This window comes from Cervus canadensis, chromosome 4 (assembly GCF_019320065.1).
Source record: "Cervus canadensis isolate Bull #8, Minnesota chromosome 4, ASM1932006v1, whole genome shotgun sequence".
In the NCBI taxonomy this organism is placed as follows: Eukaryota; Metazoa; Chordata; class Mammalia; order Artiodactyla; family Cervidae; genus Cervus; species Cervus canadensis.
Window position 1 is genome coordinate 93,810,376 of NC_057389.1, and position 23,281 is coordinate 93,833,656.

General features: G+C 43.6%; 1 protein-coding gene across 1 annotated transcript in view; it reads left to right on the forward strand.

Moving 5' to 3' along the window:
* The window catches only part of LOC122440464 (mucin-16-like), a 115,078-nt gene extending 92,615 nt beyond the window's left edge, over positions 1–22,463 (forward strand). The window contains 15 exon segments of the mRNA XM_043466761.1: positions 389–561; positions 2,391–2,426; positions 3,365–3,430; positions 4,540–4,661; positions 4,763–4,830; positions 4,991–5,163; positions 7,267–7,397; positions 8,118–8,185; positions 9,198–9,346; positions 12,078–12,241; positions 13,179–13,246; positions 14,722–14,888; positions 17,628–17,669; positions 17,890–17,969; positions 20,842–22,463. Of these exon segments, the coding sequence (XP_043322696.1) occupies positions 389–561; positions 2,391–2,426; positions 3,365–3,430; positions 4,540–4,661; positions 4,763–4,830; positions 4,991–5,163; positions 7,267–7,397; positions 8,118–8,185; positions 9,198–9,346; positions 12,078–12,241; positions 13,179–13,246; positions 14,722–14,888; positions 17,628–17,669; positions 17,890–17,969; positions 20,842–20,949 (1,615 nt within the window). The 3' untranslated portion in view covers positions 20,950–22,463.
* The last annotated feature ends 818 nt before the right edge of the window (positions 22,464–23,281 follow it).

Sequence of the window (23,281 nt, forward strand, 5' to 3'; positions counted from 1 at the left end):
AGGTCACCATCCAGAGGGAACAGGGACAAATAACATATGCTAACACAGAAGATAACCAGGCTTGTGATTTGACAAGCATGGGATATTGTGGGAACCTGAATGGAACCTGACCCAGCCTGGGAGACTTCTTGGAGGAGGAGGATGAAGTGTGTAAGTGGCGACCTGAAGGATGATCAGGAACTTATACAAGTAAAGAAAGAAGGGGAGAAACTTACAGGCAGAAGTGACTACATGTGCAAAATCCTAGGGTGAGAGAGTATGAATAGGTGAAGAAACTAAGAATGGTTCAGTAAGGGTGGAACACATGAAGTGAGGTATATGTGGTGACCACAGGTAAAGAAGTGCCAAGCGGACTGCATCTCCCAAAGATCAACCTCTCCTTCCCCAGGTCTGTGAAGAATGGCGCCAAGACACGTGTGAACATCCTCTGCACCTACCGGCAGTCCCCGAGCGGCCCCAGTCTGCTGGCCAAGCAGGTGTTCCATGAGCTGAGCAGACAGACCCACGGCATCACCCGGCTGGGTCCCTATTCTCTGGACAAGGACAGTCTCTACCTCAATGGTGAGTGGTTCTCAGCCCACCTCACTGGGTCCACATCCTAACTCCAGAAGAGTCTCTATTAGCTAGTCAGTTCTCTCGGGGAAACCTTGAGACAGACTCAGGTGTGAATCTCGACTCCACACTGAACTCACACAGCCACCCTGCAAAGCTGGTCCTTGATCAAACCCATTTTACAAACAAACAAACTGAGGTTCTGAAAGATTATGTAATTTGCCCAAGTGGGTGTGGCTTGAGAGTGGCAGAGTCAGGGTACAAGACTGTTTTCAGGATCCAACATTGTGCTCCATTCTATGCATTTAACTCATAGAAGAATCTTTCTAGGGACTTCCCTGGTGGTCCAGTGGTTAAGACTCCATGCTTCCAAAGCAGGGGGCATGGGTTCCATCCCTGGTCAGGGAACTAAGATCCCACATGCTGAGGGGCATGGCCAAAAAACAAATCTTTCTAGGGGAGACTTAGGGAAAGAATAGCTCATATTTCTCTCCTTTCCCCACTTCTCACTTTCTTTTTAATACACCATGCTTAAGTAAGGTCAATTCCAGGAATACAAAGATGGTCCAACATATACAAATCCATTAATAGAATACAACATACCAAAAAAGGAGGGATAAAAATCACATGGTCAATTCATGATCATAGATGCAGAAAAGGCATTCAACAAAATTTGATGCCCATTCACAACTGAGGAACCCATCAAAGGTGGTACAGAGGGAACACATCCCAACACAACAAACCCATCTATGACTAACCCATAGCCAACATCACACTCAATGGTGAAAAGCTGAATACCAGAAACAAGGCAAGGATGCCCACCCTCGCCACCTGTAGCCAACAGAACATTGGAATTCCTGGCCACAGCAATCAGACAAGAAAAAGAAATAAAAGACATACAAACCAGCAAGGAAGAAGCAAAACCATCACTACTCACAAATGACTAGCATCTAATTCTAAATTCTACATCAGTTTGGGGTAATTTTTTTTAAGTCATTGACCTCCTTTATTTCTTCCTTTTATTTAGTGATTTAAAACACCATCATTTTATTTAAACGGGCAAAGAATGATTAAAATTTTTGCTTATATTTTTTATATAAACATGTGTCCACTTTTTAAAAAATTCTTTTCCCATATAGACCATTCCAGAGTATTGAGTAGAGTTTCCTGAGTCCCACTCCTCGCTTTTGACCAGGATGGGCCTCTCTCTTGGATGGGGCCTCTAGCCATGAAGGAAGGCTGGCACTCTGAGCATCTAGGAGGTCCAAGCTTCAGACACACTGGGAATGAGCCTCAAATCCAGAAAGAAACAGCATTTGAAAGGGTGACCCTTAAGGGGGTCCCTGATGGTCAGTGCACAGCTGTGATGAAGTTGACTGAAATTATACTCTGGTTCCCTTATCTGTCCCCAGCCTGGGAATAGAGTTTGACAACTCACACTTTCTTATCACCATTGCCCCATCAGGTAGGCAGGGAGACAGCCTGGTCCTTTATGATGCCCATTTTATTCTTTTATTTTTGGCCATACTGTGCAGTATGTGGGATCTTGGTTCCCCAACCAGGAATCAAACCTGCACCCCCTGCATTGGAAGCATGGAGTCTTACCCACTGGACCACCAGGGAAGTCCCACAGTTAATTTCTAATCCAAAAGTCAGGAAAGCCTTAATCGTGGAGACAACATTTGAGTCTGATCCTAAAAGATGCATAGATACAGAGATAGATACATTCCCTGGTACAGAGGGAATGGCATCCAGAGAGGAACCCCACGTGGACAAAGGCAGGGATATCTGAGCTTGTTCCTCCACCTCCCCTTAATGTGTGGCTTTTTTGCTTCCAGGTTATAATGAACATGGTCCAGATGAGCCTCCTACAAGTAGGTATCTTTTCATCCACTGTCCATTTCAGCCTCCAGTGGTCTTGAGTCTAACTTTTCTTCTCACTGACAGAGGGAACTTGCCTCAAACTCAGGTTGTGTCTCCTGAGTGCGGACAAGGTGTCAGTGGGAGAAAGGATGATGAGTCCTTGGTCTCTTTTTGGGACCCACAGCCATGGTATTCGCTTTCTGAATTTTCCACACCCTTCTGGGTTGGAGGAAGAAATTTGAACAATCATTCCCTACAGTAATAAGGGTTGAGGTCATATAATGACCTTGTAGTCTCTGCCTCCTGATAACAAAGTCTTTTATAGGCAAGGCAGAAGGGGTCATGGTGTCAAGTTGCAAGCTCTAGTGGCTACTCAGAGGTTTGGCCATATTTGTCTATTCACGCTTGTAATGATCACTTTACCTATCTTTTCACCAATTCTTTCTTCCATCCACCCAGTTTCACCTGCTCTCAGACCTCTTCCTCCCTTCCCTCTTCCCTCCCTTTCTTCCTTCCATCCATCCATCCATCCATCCAACCATCCTTCTGCCTATACACCTGTTTTACCTTCTTTCCTTCTGCACTTTCATCTATCTCTCAACTTTCCTTCCTTGTGTTTATCCTTCCTTCTTTCTCTTTGACCCTCCTTTTGTCCATCTTCTTCTGATCCATCCAGGTATCCCATCTGTCTGTCCATATTTCTGCCCTTCCATCTGCCCGTCCTCTTTATTCAGTCTCTCTCGTGTTTACCCACTCTCTTGGGTTCATTTCATTCACAGGTTTATTCATCCTTCTACTTACGCAATGACTCCTTTGCTCTCACTCATTAATGGTAAACCTATGAATGGTTGTCCTTGGACAACCACTTATACAGCCCAGGTGAGCCTGGGGGGCTTCTCCAAGTCTGGGGGTGGGCTCTGTTCCTCCCTAATACCTCCCCTTTCCACAGCTCCCACACCAGCTACCACGTTCCTTCCTACTTCACCATCACCTGTGCAGCCAGAATCCACCACAGGTATTGGAGGCCCCTTTTCCTTCCCAAGAGCAGCTCTCCAGCCTCACACATCCACCAGCCAATTGTAACATAGGAGCTGGGAAGCCAGGGTGTGCAGTTCTGGTTTTAGGGCAATCATGCTTGTCTCAAAGATTATACCAACAATTCAATCTGATGCTGGCCCTCATGGAGCCCCCACTCTTGTGAGACTAACAGACTATTATAATGTATGTCTTGGGGAAAGGCACCTGGCACCATTTAGAAGGGAAAGGCTTTCTGGAGAAACTTTCATATGACCCGAGTCTTTAAGTAAAAGTAAGAGCCATCCAGGCAAATAGGGAATGAAAAGTTTTCCTGGCTGGTGGGATTCCATGAGCAAAAATGTCACTGGTCAAAAACAGCATAGCGTGTGGGAAGAACTGAGAGGAATTTGGTTTGCATGAAGTTTAAAGCTTAACCTGGAGTAGATGGATCCCTTAGTTGCTCAGTCATGTCTGACTCTGTGACCCATTGAATTCTCCAGACAAGAATACTGGAGTGGGTAGCTATCCCTTCTCCAGGAGTTATTCCAGACTCAAGGACTGAACCTGGGTTTCCTGCATTGCAGGCAGATCCTTTACTGTCTGAGCCACCAGGGAAACCCTGGTGTAGGTGAAGTAAATGGACACATTAAGCTAAAAGATTGGCAAGAACCAGATTAAGAAGGACTTTGAGTCCCAGATCAAAAAAGTTGAACTTAGTGCTGAAGGCCATAAGGAGCCACAGGTGGTCCTAGAACAGTGGTGACAATAGTCAGTTTTTAATTTAAGAAAATTTATTCTAGTGTTCAGTGTAGAGAACATCCCTTAGTAAGGGCATCCAGTGAGGCTGCTGGGGTGTCAGTCCAGGTCAGAGAAGATAAGACCTGCACGTGACAGGGATGGATAGAGGGGATGTATGTAGGAAGCATTCTGCAAGTACAGCTGGTATTAACTGGAGATGAGGGAGGAGGAGCTGAACAGATAACACTGGTTTTGACTTGGTGGGTGGTAGTGTTACTGGAAGACAACCAGTTACAATGAATATGGAACTCTGATGTGATTCTAGGTCAGCTCTCAGTGATAACCATCTATCGCCCTGTCTTATTGCAGCTATGGGATACAACCTGAAGACCCTCACACTTAACTTCACCATCTCCAACCTTCCATACTCAGCAGACATGAGCAATGGCTCTGCCATGTTCAACTCCACCAAGATGATCCTGCATCGCCTGGTGAGGTGCTGGTCCCAGCAACCACTGGTGGGATCATTCCCATGTATCCTCTGCCCCAGTGCCTGACCTTTCTGCTCATCATCTTTCTCCTACCTCCCCAGCTTGGATCCTTGTTCCAGAAGAGCAGTCTGGGCCCCTTCTACTCAGCTTGCAGACTGATCTCCCTCAAGTAAGACCTTTTTCTGAGCATTTGCCGGTAAAGACCACTTTTGGTGTCCACCCGTTTCTCAGTCTTCCCACTGACCTCTCATTTGCTTCTCCCTCTTCTTGGCCCCACGCCCGGTGGTTTCAAGACCTCTCTCTTGAGTTCCCACTCTCTTTCTCCCTAGACCTGAGAAGGATGGTGCAACCACCAGCGTGGATGTTGTCTGCACCTACCACCCTGACCCCATGAGCCACAGGCTGGACATAGAGCAGCTTTACTGGGAGCTGAGCCAACTGACCCATGGTGTCACCCAGCTAGGCTTCTACACTCTGGTCAAGGACAGCCTCTTCATCAATGGTGAGTGTTTATGCTGAACTTGGATTAACAGTGATCACTACTTGCCCCTGTTCTATTTTATTTCCTCTTGAACAAGTCAGTCCAAGTTCTACTTGGGGAGCACCTTCCAAACCTCCATGGGATTGGTCTTTCTTGTCAGTTCAGGAAAATAGCATGAAATTCTTTGACCAAATGAATGTCAATGAATTTTCATTCAAAACCAAAATGTCTAACCCATGGGATCTCTTGGGACTGAAGTTCAATGCAAGGTTCTTCTATGGCAGTGGTTCTTACCTGGGAGTGATTTCTGCCTCACTGAGAGATACTCAGCGGTGTCTGGAGACATTTTTTATTATCACAGTAGGGGAGGGTGCTCCTGGTGTCTAGTGGATAAAGGCCAAAAATGTAACCAATATCCTTCAATCCACAGGAGACCCTCACCACCAAGAATTATATAGCCTCAAATTTCAGTAGTTCTGAGGATGAGAAGCCCTGCTGAGCACCAGACCAACACTTATCACATGCGTGCATGCTAATTTGCTTCAATTATGTCCGACTCTTTGCAACCCTATGGACTGTAGCCAGGCTCCTCTATCCATGGGATTCTCCTGGCAAGAATACTGGAGTGGGTTGCCATGCACTCCTCCAGGGGATCTTCCCGACTCAGGGATTGAACCCAGGTCTCTTATGCATTGGCAGGCGGGTTCTTTGACTAGCACCACCTGGGAAGCCCAACACTTATCACACTTCACAGCAATTATTTAATGGTCCAACTCTACAGAATTAGTGTTTGTTTAACATGGCATTGGATCTTGTTCTTAATATGTTGGTACACTGTAATACCCAATGAATGAGTGAAGAAATGAAAGTTGAGTATCTCAGCCCTAATATTTGGAGATCCATTGCAATTCACATTCATTCATTCAACAAACTCATGTGTGACCATTCTATACCAAGCCATATTCTGGGCATGGAGATAGAATACACAAGTTCTATTCCTGAAAAAGTCATAATCAAGGGAATTAAAGATTACGTAGGGACACAAGTAAAGTAAGTCAGAAAGACAAAGGCAAATACCATATGATATAACTTATATGTGAAATCTAAAATAGGACACAAATGAAACTATCTATGAAACAGAAACAGACTCACAGAGAACAGACTTGTGGCCGCCAGGAGGGAGGAGAATGGGGGAGAGATCCAGTGGGAGTTTGGTTAGCAGATGCAAACTATCGTACATAGAACGGGTAAACAACAAGGTCCTAATTTATACCACAGGGAACTATATTCAATATCCTGGGATAAACCATAATGGAAAAGAATATGAAAGATATACATATATAACTGAATTACTGTGCTGTACAGTAGAAATTGGGCTTCCCTGGTGGCTCAGCAGTAAAGAATCTGCCAGCTATGTGGGAGACCTGGGTTCGAGCCCTGGGTCAGGAAGATCCTCCGGAGGAGGGCATGGCAGCCCAGTATTCTTGCCTTGGAGAATCCCATGGACAGAGGAGCCTAGTGGGCTACAGTTCACAGGGTCGCAAAAAGTCAGACACAATTGAGACGACTGAGCACGCACTGTTCATGCACAGTAGAAATTAGCACAATATTGTCAAGTCAACTACACTTCAATAAAATAAACTTAAAAAAATACTACTTGGGGACACAGAAAAGGCAGAGACACTATTATTAACAGGGTGCCATGGGAGCGCAGAGGCAGGGCAAGTCAAGGAGTGCTTCCTGGAGGAGGATATTATGTGCCTAAAACTATACTAGGCACTGGACATGACAAGAACAAGACAGATGAGTGCCTGCTCTAATTGAGCTCCATTTCAGTGGGCTCCTGAAGTAGGAATAGGAGTTTTCCTGGAAAAGAGGAGGGTGGAAGAGCATTCCAGGAAGCAGGAATTGCATAAGCTCAAGCAGAAAAGCTCAGCTCAGATTTCTTATAAAATTCCAGTTTTCCTCCTCTATGGGGTGATTTTCCATTCAAGAGCCCCTAAAGTCTCCAACACATGGGCCTGATTTTGATTATGATGGTAGGTAGGGTGTCCCCTGGGCCACCATGTCTCTATGCTAAAATCTGAGTCTTTGTCTGTCTTTTCTTCCTCTCTGTGGCTCCAGGCTATGCACCCCAGAGTTTATCTATCCAGAGGGAATACCAGCTAAATTTCCACATCATCAACTGGAATCTCAGCAACCCAGACCCCATGTCCTCAGAGTACATCGCCCTGCTGTGGGACGTCAACGACAAGGTAGGGATCTTTCTCGCCCCTCCCATCTCTCCCTACCCTGAGTGCCCCTCTCATTCCTCAGTCTGACATGCATCTATTTTTCTAAGCTATTCCCCTTTCATTTTTATTATTATTATTATATTTTATTTTTGGTTGTGCTAGGTCTTCATTGCTTTACTCAGGCTTTCTCTAGTTGCAGCAAGTGGGGATAACTCTTTGTCGTGGTGCACGGGCTTCTCATTGCGGTGGCTTCTCTTGTGGAGCACAGGCTCTCGGTGTACAGGCTTCAGTGGTTGTGGCTCCTGGGCTCCAGAGCACAGATTTAGTAGTTGTGGCGTAGTCTTAGCTGCTCTGCAGCATGTGGAATCTTCCCTAACCAGGGATCGAATCCATATCACTTGCATTGGCAGGTGAATTCTTATCCAATGTACCACCAGAGAAGTCTTGCCCTGCATCTATTAAGTGATTGTTTCAACTCTTCCCTTTACCTACATGTTCTAGGTTATTTCAGATTCCAGAGTTGGTACCCCAGCTGCCTCCCCACTTTTCAGATGGGAAAATTGAGGCTCAGAAAAGGGCACATTGTGCCTAAGGGCACACAGTGGAGTTAAGGACAGAACCAGGATCAGAACTCAGGTCTCCCTTGCTTCAAGACCTATGTTTGTTCCTCTCTGGCTCCAGTGGCCCCCTCCAGCCCCAAGAGACCTCCATCTCACCCAGCCTCCCTCCCCTTTATTCTAGGTCACCAAACTCTACAGAAGCAGCCGGCTACAAGACGTATTCCTCTACTGCCTGGTCACCAACTTGACGTAAGTTGAGGAGACTGGAAGCATTGGCTGAGATGGCAGCTCAAGGCTCTGAGCACTGGTTGGCACATCCTTGGACTGGAAGTCATTGACCTGGTGCCCATGCTTCCCCACATCCCTGACAGCTAATCTTACCATTTCCTTCCATAGGTCTTTGGGGGACAGGAAAAGGGTTACCCTCATGGACACACCATCTCCCTGCACCCACCCCCTTCTTGGGAAATACAACTTTCAGTTAATAGTAATCTAATAATATTTACCATGTCCAGGCTTCCTGTTGAGTACTTTCATGCATGATTATCTCATTTCATTTTCATAACATTCTCACATGAGAGATGCAATATGTGCATCCCCCATGTTCACATGGGAATACTGAGGCACAGAAGCTGGGTTTGAACCCACATCTCTGAAGGATGAGTAGAGGCCTAGGACATCTATACGAGAGAGAGGGAGAATCATGGGACATGCTGCTGACTTTGAAAGTTAGTAGTTTCAGTTCCCTTGTCTTTAACATGGGGATAATTATAAAAATAGGCTTCCCTGGTGGCTCAGTGGTAAAGAATCCACCTGCCAATGCAGGAGACTTGGGTTCGATCTCTGGGTCAGGAAGAGTCCCTGGAGAAGGAAATGGCAACCCATTCCAGTATTCTTGCCTGGAATATCCCACAGAGGAGCCTATTGGGCTGCAATCCACGGGGTCACAAAGAGTTGGACAGGACTTAGTGACTAAACAACAGATTGTAATTATAGCTTCTACCAGAGTGATAGGGAAGGACTGTGGAAGTCACTTCTTAGAGGTCCACAATAGACATTCATTATTGTTACTGTTATTGCTTCTGTTCCTAACTCCTAGAAGCTTTTCCCTTTTTGGTCAGGGTCTCTTCTCTTGCCCGGAGCAAGAAGGCAGTCAGATATTGAGGTGTTTACCCTTAGGTCTTTGACTCTACAAAGCAGGAACTCAGGACACACTGCTGGTATTGAGTGTTGGCTGAGATCCCATGGTCTCTGTTCCCAGGTTGAATCCCGTACTGGTCACCATCAAGGCCCGGTTCTCCTCCAGTGTGGACTCCAGCATGGTGAAGCAAGTATTTCTAGACAAGACCCTGAACGCCTCATCCCACTGGCTGGGTGCCACCTACCAGCTGACAGATGTGCACGTGACAGGTGGGACACAGAGTGGGGGATACGTTCGTGGCCAGAAAAGGTGTTTTTTAAAAATTCTTTTGTTGTTGTTTAGTCACTAAGTCATGTCCAACTGACTCTTTATGACCCCATAAATGGCAGCATGCCAGGCTTTCCTATCCTTCACTACCTCCCGGAGTTTGCTCAAACTCATGTTCATTGAGTCAATGATGCCATCCAACCATCTCATCCTCTGTTGCCCCCTTCTCCTCTTGCCCTCAATCTTTCCCAGCATCAGGGTCTCTTACAATGAGTCTGCTCTTCACGTCAGGTGGCCAAAGTATTGGAGCTTCAGCTTCAGCATCAATTCTTCCAATGAATATTCAGGGTTGATTTCCTTTAGGGTTGACTGGCTTGGTTTCCTTGCTGTCCAGGAGACTCTCAAGAGTTCTCCAGCATCACAGTTCAAAAGCATCAATTCGTTTGTGCTCAGCCTTCCTTATGATCCAATTCTTCTATCCGCACTTGGTCTTTTAAAAAATTTTATTTATTTTTGGCTGTGCTGGGTCTTCATTGCTAAGTGGGCTTTCTCTAGTTGCAGCGAGCGGGGGCTACCCTCTAGTGGCAATGTTCAGGCTTCTCATTGTGGTGACTTCTCTTGTTGTGAAGCACATGCTCTAGGCACTTGGACTTCAGTAGTTGTAGCTGTCAGGCTCCAGAGCATGGGCTCAGTAGTTGTGATGTGTGTGTGGGCTTAGTTGCCCCATGGCATGTGGGATCTTCCCAGACCAGGGGGTCTCTGCATTGGCAGGCAGAATCTTAACCACTGGACCATGAGGGAAGTCCAAAAGATGGTTTTATGAAGGATAGGGCTTCTGGGTATGAGCGACATGGATAGAGGCTGCAGAGGAAAAAGGAGAGGCTTTCTGGAAGCCCATGGTGATGATTCATGGCAATGTCATCCAACAGGAGATAGGAACAGAAAATCCAGTGGTTGCAACCAGCAAAATGGTTATTTTACATGTCAGTTTTTCTAACCCAGAATGGGAAGGACCCTGGGTTTCCTTCTTAGGCTGCAGTTATGAGTCATACATTGGTTGATTCATTCATTTATTCATGAAATGTTTATGCCTTGAAAATAAATAGGCACTGATGATACACTGTGATTGCTGCTATGACAGAGGAATTTCAAAAGTCTGTGGGAATTCCAAAGAGGTATTACACCGCTCTCTCTTGGCAAGTTTTCTAGAGGAAGTGATGAAGAAACAGATCTGAAGGAGACTAGGACTTAGTTGAAGGGAAGAGATAGGGAGTTGAGCCACATGTGTCTGTAACCTAGAAGATAGAACATGTCATTGAAGGGGGCTATAAGGAGTTTGGTGTGGCTGGAGCATACACCTTGACATAAGATGGGTGACAACTGTGGCTAAAGATGTGGGCAGAGACTTCCCTGGGCACTGGAAGCATTTGGGGAGGAATATGGCACACTCAGAGTTCTACTTTAGAAAGCTCATCCTCTGGTGATTGTCCTCTACCAGGACAATGACTGGGGAGGGGGAGAAAGACACATTAGGGACCTAGATCAGCAAAGATGATGGATGCCCACTGGAATGGTCAGCACCTGCCGACTTCCCCAGAGAAATCCAATCTCCTCTTCCCCACAACCTAGTGAACGCTCACAATGCTTAGTGGACAGCTGGACAGGCAGACAGATGAATGGATTCAAGGTGGACAGATGGTCTTCAGTAGCCAATTTTTTAAAAAATTTTCCTTGAAGTGCAGTTGATTTACAATGTTGTGTTACCCTCTTCAATCTAGTAAAATGATTCAGTTATACATATATATGGGCTTTCCAGGTGGCTCAGTGGTAAAGAATCTGCCTGCCAATGCAGGAGACACGGGTTTGCTCCCTAGGTTAGGAAGATCCCCTGGAGAAGGAAATGAAAACCCACTCCAGCATTCCTGCCTGGGATATCCCATGGACAGAGGAGCCTGGAAGGCTGCAGTCCATGGTGTCACAGAAGAATCGGACATGACACAGCGATTAAACAACAAGAACATACACACATATGTATTTTTCTTTTTCATATTCTTTTCCATTAGAGTCTGTCACAGACCATTGAATATATTAATAGTTCCCTGTGTTATACAGTAGGACCTTGTGGTTTATCCACTTTATATATAATAGCTTGCCTCTGCTAATCCCAAACTCCCATTCCCTCCCTCCTCTATTTCCTTTCCCCCTTGGCAGCTACTAGTCTCTTTTCTATGTCTGTGAGTCTGATTTTGTTTAACAGATATGTTGATTTATATCACATTTTAGATTCCACATATAAGTAATATCATATGGCATTTTTCTTTTTCTGACTTACCTCACTTAGTATGATAATCTCTATGTCCATCCATGTTGCTGCAAACGGTATCATTTCATTCTTTTTGATTGTAGCCTACTTTTTGGGGGGTCTTCTGCCCTGGGTCTTCTTCATTGCACACACAGGCTTTCTCTAGTTGCAACATATTGGCTTCTCTTTTGCATCAAGTGGGCTTAGTTGCCCCATGGTATGTGAGATCTTAGTTCCCAGACCAGGGGTCAAATCCCCATCCCCTGCATTGCAAGGCAGATCTTTAACCACTGGGGGACCAGAGAAGTCCCTGTAACCCACTTTTAAAAACCCAGCTCAGTCCACAGTGTCAGGAATAAGTAGACTGACTCTAATGACTTCTTTGTTGAAAACTTCCCCTGATGGGAACTTTCACTTTCCTTTTATTCTAGAAGCGGAGCCATCAATTCACCCACCAACGGACCAACCAATGATCAGTCCCAGTTTCCAGAAAGTCCAGCTAAATTTCACTATCACCAACCTATTCTATTCTCAGGACATGAAACAGCCAGACACTCCCAAATACCAGAGAAACAAGAAAAATATTGAGGATGCGGTAAGAATGGGCTTCTGTGCCCACTCTGTTCCTCTGCAGAGGGTGACCTATTTTTTTTAGTGTGCACATTTACCTTTTTTTTTTTTTTTTTCAGTTTAGCATCTGGACATTTTTAAATTTTACTTATTTTTTATTATTTTATTTTGGTGGTGCTGGATCTTCGTTGCAGCACACAGACGTCTCTAACTGTGGCACATGGGCTCCAAAGTGCATGGGCTCAGTGGTTGCAGCCTGTGGGTTTTGTTGCCCTGCAGCATATGGGATCTTAGTTCCCCAGCCAGGGATCAAAACTGTATCCCCCGCATTGGAAGGCAATTCTTAACCACTGGACCACCAGGGGAAGTCCCCTGGACATTTTTTTTTAATTGAAGTATAGTTGATTTACAATATTGGGTTAGTTCCAGATGTACAGCATAGCAATTCATATATATATATTTATATATATCCTTCTTCAGATTATCTTCAATTGTAGGTTATTATAAAGTATGTATAGTTCCCTGTGCTATGCAGTAGATCCTTGTTGGTTATCCAGAAAGTGACTTCTTTTTTTAATAGTTCATAAAGACAGACTCTTACTTGCATTTTACAAATGAAGAGACAGCCATAGAAGGGTTCGATTACTAACCCAAGTAATGTCCTAGAACAGGGCATGCTTTGGTGTACATACCTGGGCTGGTTTTTCTTTTCTTTTTTGTTTTCTTGGTTGCGCTCTGCAGCATGCAGGATCTTTGTTCCCTGACCAGGGATTGAACCCGTGCCCTCTGCAGTGGGAGTGGGGATTCTTTACCATTTGACCGACAGAAAAATAAATAAATAAATGGGGCAAAAATAAATAAGTAAATAAATAAATGGGGCAGTGTACTCATTGGCTAATTGGCACTCTCCAGTGCCACAGAGTCATGGATTCTGACCTAGGAAATGTTGCCCTATCTTTCAGCTCAACCAGCTCTTCCGAAACAGCAGCATCAAGACTCATTTTTCTGGCTGTGAAGTTTCAGCATTCAGGTGAGTTGCAGCTCAGGACCTGACCACTTTGGAGACTCGTACTGTCCTTTAAAAGTGTCCCCAAGGCTGTAGTCTCTCGGTTCCCAGCTGTTGTGGAAGAGAGCCCTAGGAAAACAGAGCCGTTACCCAAACACTGGGGCTTCCCTGGTGGCTCAGTGGTCAAGAATCTGCCTACCAATGCAGGAGCTGTAGGAGACACCCATTTGATCTCTGGAGGAGGAAATGGCAACCCGCTCCAGTATTCTTCCCTGGGAAATCCCGTGGGCAGAGGAGCGTGGTGAGCTACAGTCCATGGTGTTGCAAAGAGTTGGACATGACTGAGTGACTAATGCTTTCAGTTTTCTGCCCTATAACAATGCAAATCAGTCATAATTATACCTATGTCACCTCCCTCTTAAGAACACTATTCTAATGAAAGAGATCAGTCACAAAAGACCACACAATGTGTGATTCTATTTATATACATTTCATATAAATGGAATGCCTATTGTCCAGAAGAGTAAATCCCCAGAGGGAGAAAGGAAATTGTTTTTCTAGGGGATGGGGGTGAGGGAAGAATGAGGAGGACCCATGCTAATGAGTCAACTGGTTCTAACCTGACGGTTTTCACAGTTACTGAGTCCTTTGTGAGAGTAGAATGAGAACTGTGCAAGCTATCATGCCATAAAGTTGACTCCATTTACCAAGATACAAACATTTTTTTCTTACCTGAATGCTGCTTGGCTTGTTGCCAGCCTTTGGTTCATTTCTTGACTTCTGCAAAAGTTGATTTTGGCCATGTTTACCAGTGTTCTCGTTGTTTTTACAGATTTTCGGGAGTCCTTACTCCAGCATTTCAAAATGTTCTCCTTGTGCTTATTTATTTATAAATTAATCCAATTAAATAAAACGAGACATTCAGTTTCTCACTCAACTCTAGTCATGTTTCTTTTTGAGGCAAATTTGATTTTTCTTTCTGGTTTGCTTTCACAATATGCAGATTAACCCTTTTCTTTTTTTAATATTTATTATTTGACTGTCCATGGAATTCTCCAGGCAAGAATACTAGAGTGGGTTGCCATTCCCTTCTCCAGGGTATCTTCCCGACCCAGGGGTTGAACCTGGGTCTCCCACATTGCAGGCAGACTCTTTACCGTCTGAGCCACTGCCGTGTCTTAATTGCAGCATGCGGAATCTGTTTTAGTTGTGGCATGCAGACTCTGAGTTGTGGCATATGGGATCTGACTCCCTGACCGGGGATTGAACTCAGGCCCCCTGCATTGGGAGCACAGAATCTTAGCCACTGGACCATCAGGGAAGTCCCACACTAGCCATATTTTAAGTGCTCGGTAACAAGGGGCAAATAATGACTGCACTGGATACTACAGACACAAATGTTTACATCATTGCAGAAAGTTCTCCTGGACAGGACCAGCAGAGAACCTAGAATTGGGGTAGAGCTGCAGATACCTTGTTCATCCCTGGTGTCCTTCCAGGTCTGTCCCTCCAAGCAACCACACTGGGGTAAACGCTGAGTGTAACTTCATGCTTCTGACTCGGAGTCCGTACCAAGTTGTCATCTATGAGGAATTCCTGCGTCTGACCAAGAATGGTACTCAGCTGCAGAATTTCACCCTGGACAGGAACAGTCTCCTTGTGGATGGTAAGACTCCCTGATCATTGGGGCAGGAGTGAGGGCTTCCAACTTCCTCACATGGGGGCTTTCCTGGGAGTCTGGAGACCTGAGGATGAGTCAGCATTGAACTTTCCCAGGCTGGCAGAGGTGGCACAGTCTCCCAGACTTTACCCATCACTGAGGGAGAAGAAACAATACCCAGTGGGACTCAGGAGACACTTGCCATCTCTCCTAGACAGCATAATGCAGTAGAAGTCTCTTAATGATGGAAGTATCCTATATCTGTGCTGCCCAGAGCATACATCACATGAGACTCCTGAGTATATTTGAAGTATGGTTATTGTGACTGAGGACTTCCCTGATAGCTCAGCTGGTAAAGAATCCACCTGCAATGCAGGAGACCTGGGTTCAGTCCCTGGGTTGGGAAGATCCCTTGGAGAAGGAAAAGGCTACCCTCTCTCGTATTCTGGCCTGGAGAATTCCATGGACTATATAGGCCACAGAGTCACAAAGAGTCAGACACCACTGACTTTCACTTTCACTTTCACTTATTGTGACTGGCTTTTATGATTACTGAATTTTAATAGTACAGAGTACCAGATTTTTTTAAACTTTACTTCATTAAAATTAATTTTAATTTAAAAAGGCACTTGTTGCTGCTTATATCACACAGCACATCTTAAGAATTTGCCTGGGGAGGAGAGATGGGAAGGAAGAGGCAAGAGGGAGGGGGCCGTATACATATATTTATGGTTGATTCATTTCGTTGTAAGGCAGAAACTAATACAACATTGTAAAGCAATTTTACTCCAATTAAAAAAAAATACTCCAATTAAAATCAGAAATAAATAAAATTAAAAAGGAAAAAAGATTTTGGCTAGAGAGAGGTTGTACAAGCAAGGGGGGCCTACAACCCTCCCCCAATCAGTGCTAATCAGTTCTCATAAAGTTTATGTTGCAGTTGGAAATAACAAGAATAGGCAGTTGACATATGACCCAGCAATCCCACTGCTGGGCATACACACCAAGGAAACCAGAATTGAAAGAGACGCGTGTACCCCAATGTTCATCACAGCACTGTTTATAATAGCCAGGACATGGAAGCAACCTAGATGTCCATCAGCAGACGAATGGATAAGAAAGCTGTGGTATATATACACAATGGAATATTACTCAGCCATTAAAAAGAATACATTTGAATCAGTTCTAATGAGGTGGATGAAACTGGAGCCTATTATACAGAGTGAAGTAAGCCAGAAATAAAAACACCAATCCAGTATACTAACACATATATATGGAATTTAGAAAGATGGTAATGATAACCCTGTATGCGAGACAGCAAAAGAGACAAAGATGTATAGAACAGTCTTTCAGACTCTGTGGGAGAGGGCGAGGGCAGGATGATATGGGAGAATGGCATTGAAACATGTATATTATCATATGTGAAATGAATCACCAGTCCAGGTTCGATGCATGATACAGGTGCTCGGGGCTGGAGCACTGGGATGACGCAGAGGGATAGGATGGGAGGGAAGTGGGAGCGGAGTTCAGGATGGGGAACCATGTACACCCATGGCAGATTCATGTCAGTGTATGGCAAAACCACTACAATATTGTAAAGTAAAATAAATAAATAAATAAAACTGAAAAAAAAAAAGAATAGGCAGTTGAAAACAATGAATTATTTGATGTGAACAAATCCACACTTAGGAGTGGTAATCAGGAGGCTTCCGAGGAAATTACAGTCTAGGTGAATCCTGGAAAATAAGTATTAAAAAAAACTCAGTAAAGGGAAAAGGGAGTGAATGTGTTCATAGGCAGAGGGCTTTTGAGTAGGAATTTATAAATTTAGAGAGATCCCATGGTCTTGTCAACTCCTATGACCCATTCTCCCCTCCACTAGCATAAGATAGTTCCGTCCATCACCAGTCATCCATCCATTCCCAGAGGTATGATTTGAAATATCACACTCCTGTAGTGTGATTGTGCCTTTGTTATATGTAGTAAAGTATCCTCATTTTCCAGTGATGCAAACTACAATGGGGTGAAACATTATTATGTCTACATGACTTTAATATTTCAATGGAATTATGGGATGAAACAAGGGTGGCAAGTGTTAATAAGTTATACATATGTGCATGCATATTAAGTCATTTCAGTCATGTCCGACTCTGCGACTCTGTGGATTATAGCCCCCCAGGCTCCTCTGTCAATGGGATTCTCCAGCCAAGAATACTGGAGTGGGTTGTCATACCCCTCTCCAGGAGATCTTCCTGACCCAGGAATCAAATCCCCATCACTTCCATCTTCTGCATTGGCAGGCAGGTTCTTCACCACTAGTGTCACCTGGGAAGCCAAATAGTTATACACTAGGTATGATACTGTTTGGGGCTTCCTTGGTAGCTTAGTGGTAAAGAATCCGTCTGCCAATGGAAGAGACTCAGGTTCAATCCCTGGGTGGGGAAGATCCCCTGGAGAAGGAAATGGCAACCCACTCCAGTATTCTCGCCTAGAAAATCCCACGGACTGTAGCCCACCAGGCTTCTCTGTCCACAGGAGCCTGGCGGGCTACAGTCCATGGGGTCACAAAGAGTCAGACACGACTTAGTGAATAAAAACAAATAATATTGTTTCAACTGGGTGAAATAAACATTGTTACTTCCAGATGATGGATGTTTATGACGTGGTTCTATTTGTATATTTGAAAAGTTTTATTTAAAAAAGTAAAACACACTCACATGTGTTCTCCATTTCATTCACTTTCAGGGTATTCTCCCAACAGAAACGAAGTCGTGACTGAGAATTCTGGTAAGCCTCAAAGCTGCTGTAGCATAGGGTGGAGAGGGAATATTCTGGTTCTCTGCCTCATTGAAAAGAACCACATACCCAGGGTACTGGATGATGATGAAAGTTGGTCGACCCAAGACTGGGATTTCTAAGGCACAGTTGGGGTCAGTGGATGTCGGGGGGAGGCAGGGGCCCTGGAGAAATGATAGATGATGTCTCACACCAGGACTTGTCTCCCCAGACCTCCCCTTCTGGGCCATCATCCTCATCTGCCTGGCGGGACTCCTGTTGCTCATCATGGTCCTGATCAGCTTTTTCCTGGTAAGCAAGGAGGTGTTGTCATCTTACTATCAGGTTGTAAGAGCTTTTTATATACTATAAGGACATGTCCTCTGCTGGGGATGTGTTTTGCAGATATTTTCTCCTAGTCTGTGAGAGGTTTGCCTTTTCCTTTTCTTAACAACATTTGTCATTGGGGAAATGTAAATAAAAGTTATAATGAGATACCACTATGCATGAGAATGGTTAAAATCAAATGACGATAACAAGTGTCAGTGAAGATATGAAGCAACTGGAACTCTCCTATAGTGCTGGTGAAAAATAGTTTGCATGCATCTTTAAAAGTTACATTGGGTGCTCTGTGGTGACCTAAATGGGAAAGTGAAAGTGTTAGTCGCTTCAGTCATGTCCCACTCTTTGTGACCCCATGGACTGTAGCCCCGCCAAGCTCCTCTGTCCATGGAATTCTCCAGGCAAGAATACTGGAGTGGGTTGCCATTCCCTTCTCCACTAAATGGGAAGGAAATCTAAAAAAGAGTGGATATATGTATACATACAGTTGATTCACTTTGCCGCATGCCTGAAACTAACATAACACTGTAGAGCAATTACAGTAAAAATAAGTAAATGTCACATTGGGATTAGTAGTCACACAGTACTACATACAGAATGGATAAACAACAAAATCCTACTGTTTAACCAGGGAACTATACCCAGTATCCTGGGATAAACCATAACATAGAAAAGAATATTTTTAAAGTATATATATATGTGTATAACTAAGTGACTTTGCTGTACAGTAGAAACAAACACATTATAAATCAACTATACTTCAATTAAAAATAAATTTTCAAAGTTACATATATCTGTGCAACCATTCCCTCCTAGGAATTTGTTTAAGAGAAATTAAAACGCCTATCTATACAAAGACTTGTACACAAATGTTCATAATAATATTTGCACTAGCCAAAAACTAAAAAACAAACCAAGCAGTCCATCAACAGGTGAATGGGTAAACAAAGTGTGGTATATTCACAGAATTCAATACTATTTAACAATAATACTGGATTATTAACAGATACAATGATAAATCTCAAAATAATTTGAATTTGAATATGCTGAATGAAAGAAGCTAGATGAAAAAGAATACTTATTGTAGGATTCCATTTATAAACAAACTCTGGAAAATACTAATTAATCTCTGAGGATAGAAGCCAGATCAGTGGTTGTCTGGAAATAAGAATGTGTTTGTAAACAGCAGGGGAGGAAGAATTACAAAAGAACATGAGGGAAACTGGGAGAATAATGAGCATTCCTTATTTTGATTACAGGGATGGTTCAATAAGTTTATAATCCAAACTTATCAAGTCATTCACTTTAAATGCATGCAGTTTACCTAAGAATAGGATCCTTCTCAGGGTCTCCATCATCTTATATATCCCAGTCTAGTAACATTTGTTCTCCAAAGGTTTCAAATAGGTATTTTTTCATTCTGTCTAAGTTTTCTAGCTATCTTTATAAGAAATTTAGTCCAAGTTACTTGGTGATGTATTACTAGAAGCTGAAGTCTATATAATCTTTACAATAATAGAAAATATTGAATAATACAATTTTTCATAATAATGTAAAAGCCTACATGATTTTGTTCAAAAGCTAAAATATTTAGCATTTTAATTTTCTTTAGTAAAGTGAGTTGATTAAAAAAGCAATGCTGCAGGACTTTTCCTGGTGGTCCAGTGGTTAAGAATCCGCCTGCCAAGGCAGGGGACATGGGTCCAACCCCCGGTCAGGGAAGATCCCACACACCGCAGAGCAACTAAGCCCATGGACCGCAACTACACAGTCTGCACTCTAGAGCTCAAGAGCTACAATGAGAAGCCACTGCAATGAGAAGCCCATGCACTACAATTAGAGAGCAGCCCTAACTCCCACTCACCGAAACTAGAGAAACCCCATGCACGGCAACAAAGAACAAGCATAGCCATAAATAAATAACTTTTTAAAGTACTGTCACATATTACTAATGATCAGAGTATGAAAAAAGGTAAAGGGCATGTTTAAAGACATAATACTACTAAAACTGATTGATAAAATAACTAATATATAGACAACCAGTATTTGTTAACAATTATGGTCCAATAGAGGCTTCCCCTGTAGCTCAGTCAGTAAGGAATCTGCCTACAATGCAGGAGACCGAGGTTCGATCCCTGGGTCAGGAAGATCCCCTGGAGAAGGAAATGGCAACCCACTCCAGTATTCTTGCCTGGAGAATACCACGGACAGAGGAGTCTGGCAGGCTACAGTGCATGGGGTCACAAGAGTCAGACACGACTTAGCAGCTAGACCACCATGATCCAATAATTTAAAATGTATATATATATAACTTGGAATATATATTCCTTCTGTTGTTTGATTCCAAGTTTACAAGCAGATGCTGAAAGCTAATGAACCCACCGTGCACACTACTGGTCACATTTCAAGTAAATGCAAAAAAAAAAAAAACACTACATACTCATTCTTCGAAAGATGTCTAATTCTGATAAACTTTAAACATTAAAAAAAAATAAATATATGCAGTTTACTGTATATCAGTTAAGCTGGGGTGAGGGGAAGGAGATAAGATATGAAGGGGATATCAGAAAAAAGAAACAAAAAACCAAAATTTTTTAAAAGATAAAAAGTGAAGGGGCTATCAGAGAAAATGGTAGTGAAAAAATGGAGAGTTAAAGGGAAGAAAGAAGAAAAAGAGGTGAAAGAGGGGGAAAGGAGAGGCTGAGAGAAAATTAAGAGAAAACGGGAAGAGAGACACACAGGAACAGCAGGTCTCTGTGGCTGTGGCCATCTCCTTCACCCGTAGCCTCGCATACTTGGGTAGATGACTGGTCCATTCTGAGCCCTCTGTTCACCCTCGCAGGTCACTGTCCACCGGCGGAAGAAGGAGGCAGACTATGAGGTTCAGCAACAGCAGCCCAATAGCATGGGCCATTACCTGCCACACCTGGACCTGAGGAAGCTGCAGTGACACCTGCCCAAGTCCCCTTTTCCCAGACAGGTTCCAAAGGAGGTTGGCTGGAACAGAAATAAACCACGTTGGTTGGACACAACCTCCAGGCCTTTCTTGGCCTGGCCCCTACCTGGTTCACAGTGGACTGAGAGAAGAGGTCTCCCCTTTGTTGTCCTGAAGACAGCTGCAACTTCTGTCTGATGGTTTCACACCCTCAGGGACACCAGGACTAGTGAGATAGGCACAGACGTGGCTAACGAACAAAATCGACATCCCACTTAAGTGAGGTTTACCTTCCTAGTCACCCCCTGAACACCTCTCTCCTTGACTCCTGGGCAGCCATCACCCCATCACTATTCTTCCATGTTCTACACCCTCTTCCCCGAAGCCCTGGCAGTCTCAAGTTCCTTGTGAACTACTTTATTCTCTGATGTTCAGATTCACCAGGATGTTCACTGACTCCTCTCTTTCATCACAGGTCCTCCAAGGTAGGAAATAGACTAAGAGGAGTTAGTGGGTCAGCCACGATTCTGCAGTCAGCCCTGGGACTTGGTATCTGGGAAGACTGAATCTCAGAGTGGCAGCAAACTCTAGAGAGATAGAGCCTACATTGGATTTAAAGATGAATAAAACTCAGGGGAAAGATCTGAGAGAAAAAATAAAGACAGTCCCTTTTTTCATTTTTTTCTGCACTGAATCTAACTGAATGGTTAAAGCAGAGACTCCCCAACATGCAGCTCGAAGCATCCCAGGCATGATGCTAACACTGTAGATGCTCTGTTACTGTTTAATACCTCACTCTCAGAAACTGTAAATCCCAGACCTGCCTGGTGGTCCAGTGACAAGGACTCCATGCTCCCAGTGCAGAAGGCCCAGGTTTGATCCCTGGTCCAGGAACTAAGATCCTGCATGCTGGACAGCACAGCCAAAAAACAAACAAAAAAACCCCCACATTATTTAACTTCTGGGTATTAAGAACAATTAAGAAATTAGCTACATGACCAAAATTAAAACTAAAAAAAAAAAAGAAAGAAAAATTTCCTGGCAGAAAAAACACCTGGATTCATAGGCACATAATCTTGACTCATAAAATATAATGAACAAAGGAATAAAATTACAAAGTTTACCTGAAAATTGATCATTATAATGGGTCATTTTCATATATCCTCTCAAGAAATGAAAAACACAGTGTTTGTTAGCACGTGATGGTTTAGAGAATAGTTAATAAAATGTTTCTATGAAACAACTACCAAAGCATTCCTGTGGCAAAAAAAACTCACATGCTTCTTACATACAAACATAATTTAAAACATATTGAGAGATTGTAATCAACTACAAGAACAGGACACACCAACACAAGGAAGGAGTTTATTTTCAGAAATAAAAGATCAGGTGAGGCAGCCAGTGTACAATGCAGTAGAGAAACAAACTCCCTTGTTTTCTTACTACATCACTGTAGGTGTCATGGTGAATCAGGAAAACACACTCACTAGCACCATTTAGACTTTAAATGGATATAATCTAGAGAAGAGGGGAATCAGACAATACTCCCAAACAGTAAAATCCAAAGTAGCTTCTTGGTGGACACAATAGGCCTGACAGAAAAATCCCAACTCCAGTGGATCTTTGATGTGGATCTTGGGAAGACATCAGTGGAAACCTACAGCTCTACAAAAATGGAAACCAAACACTGGTGGTGGTTTTGAGGTACTCTTGATTGGAAGGTCAAAGAATCCAAGCTGATGGGGTAAAAGATGGTATCCTTAAGTGAAAGTCACTCCGTTGTGTCTGACTCTTTGCAGCCCCATGGACTATACAGTCCATGGAATTCTCCAGGCCAGAATACTGGAGTGGGTAGCCATTCCCTTCCCCAGGGGATCTTCCCAACCCAGGGATTGAACCCAGGTCTCCCGCATTGCGGGAGGATTCTTTACCAGCTGAGCCACAGGGGAGCCCATATATGGGCATCTCTCTTCATGTATGGTGCCTCCAAACTCTGAATAATGCCTTGTTTGCTTCTGCTTTCCAAATCCCATGCAAGTAAGGCTATCAGTGGATTCTAACATGGAACCATAAATGGGATGGATGCTAGAAAATTTTGTTTTTAACATTACACAGAGATTCAGATATCTATCCCATCACAGGTCTCTCTTCTCAAAATCTATTCACCAAACACCAGTCAGAGGAAGGACAACAAGCAAAGGTCCAAATATAAAAACAATTATTCACATGAAAGTCTCCAAAAAGGAGCTTTGTTATTAAAGATAAAACACCGAAAACAGACTATAAAGACATCCAGGAATTGTCCAGAATCCAGATATCCAGTAGGAAAATCCCAACAAATGACCAC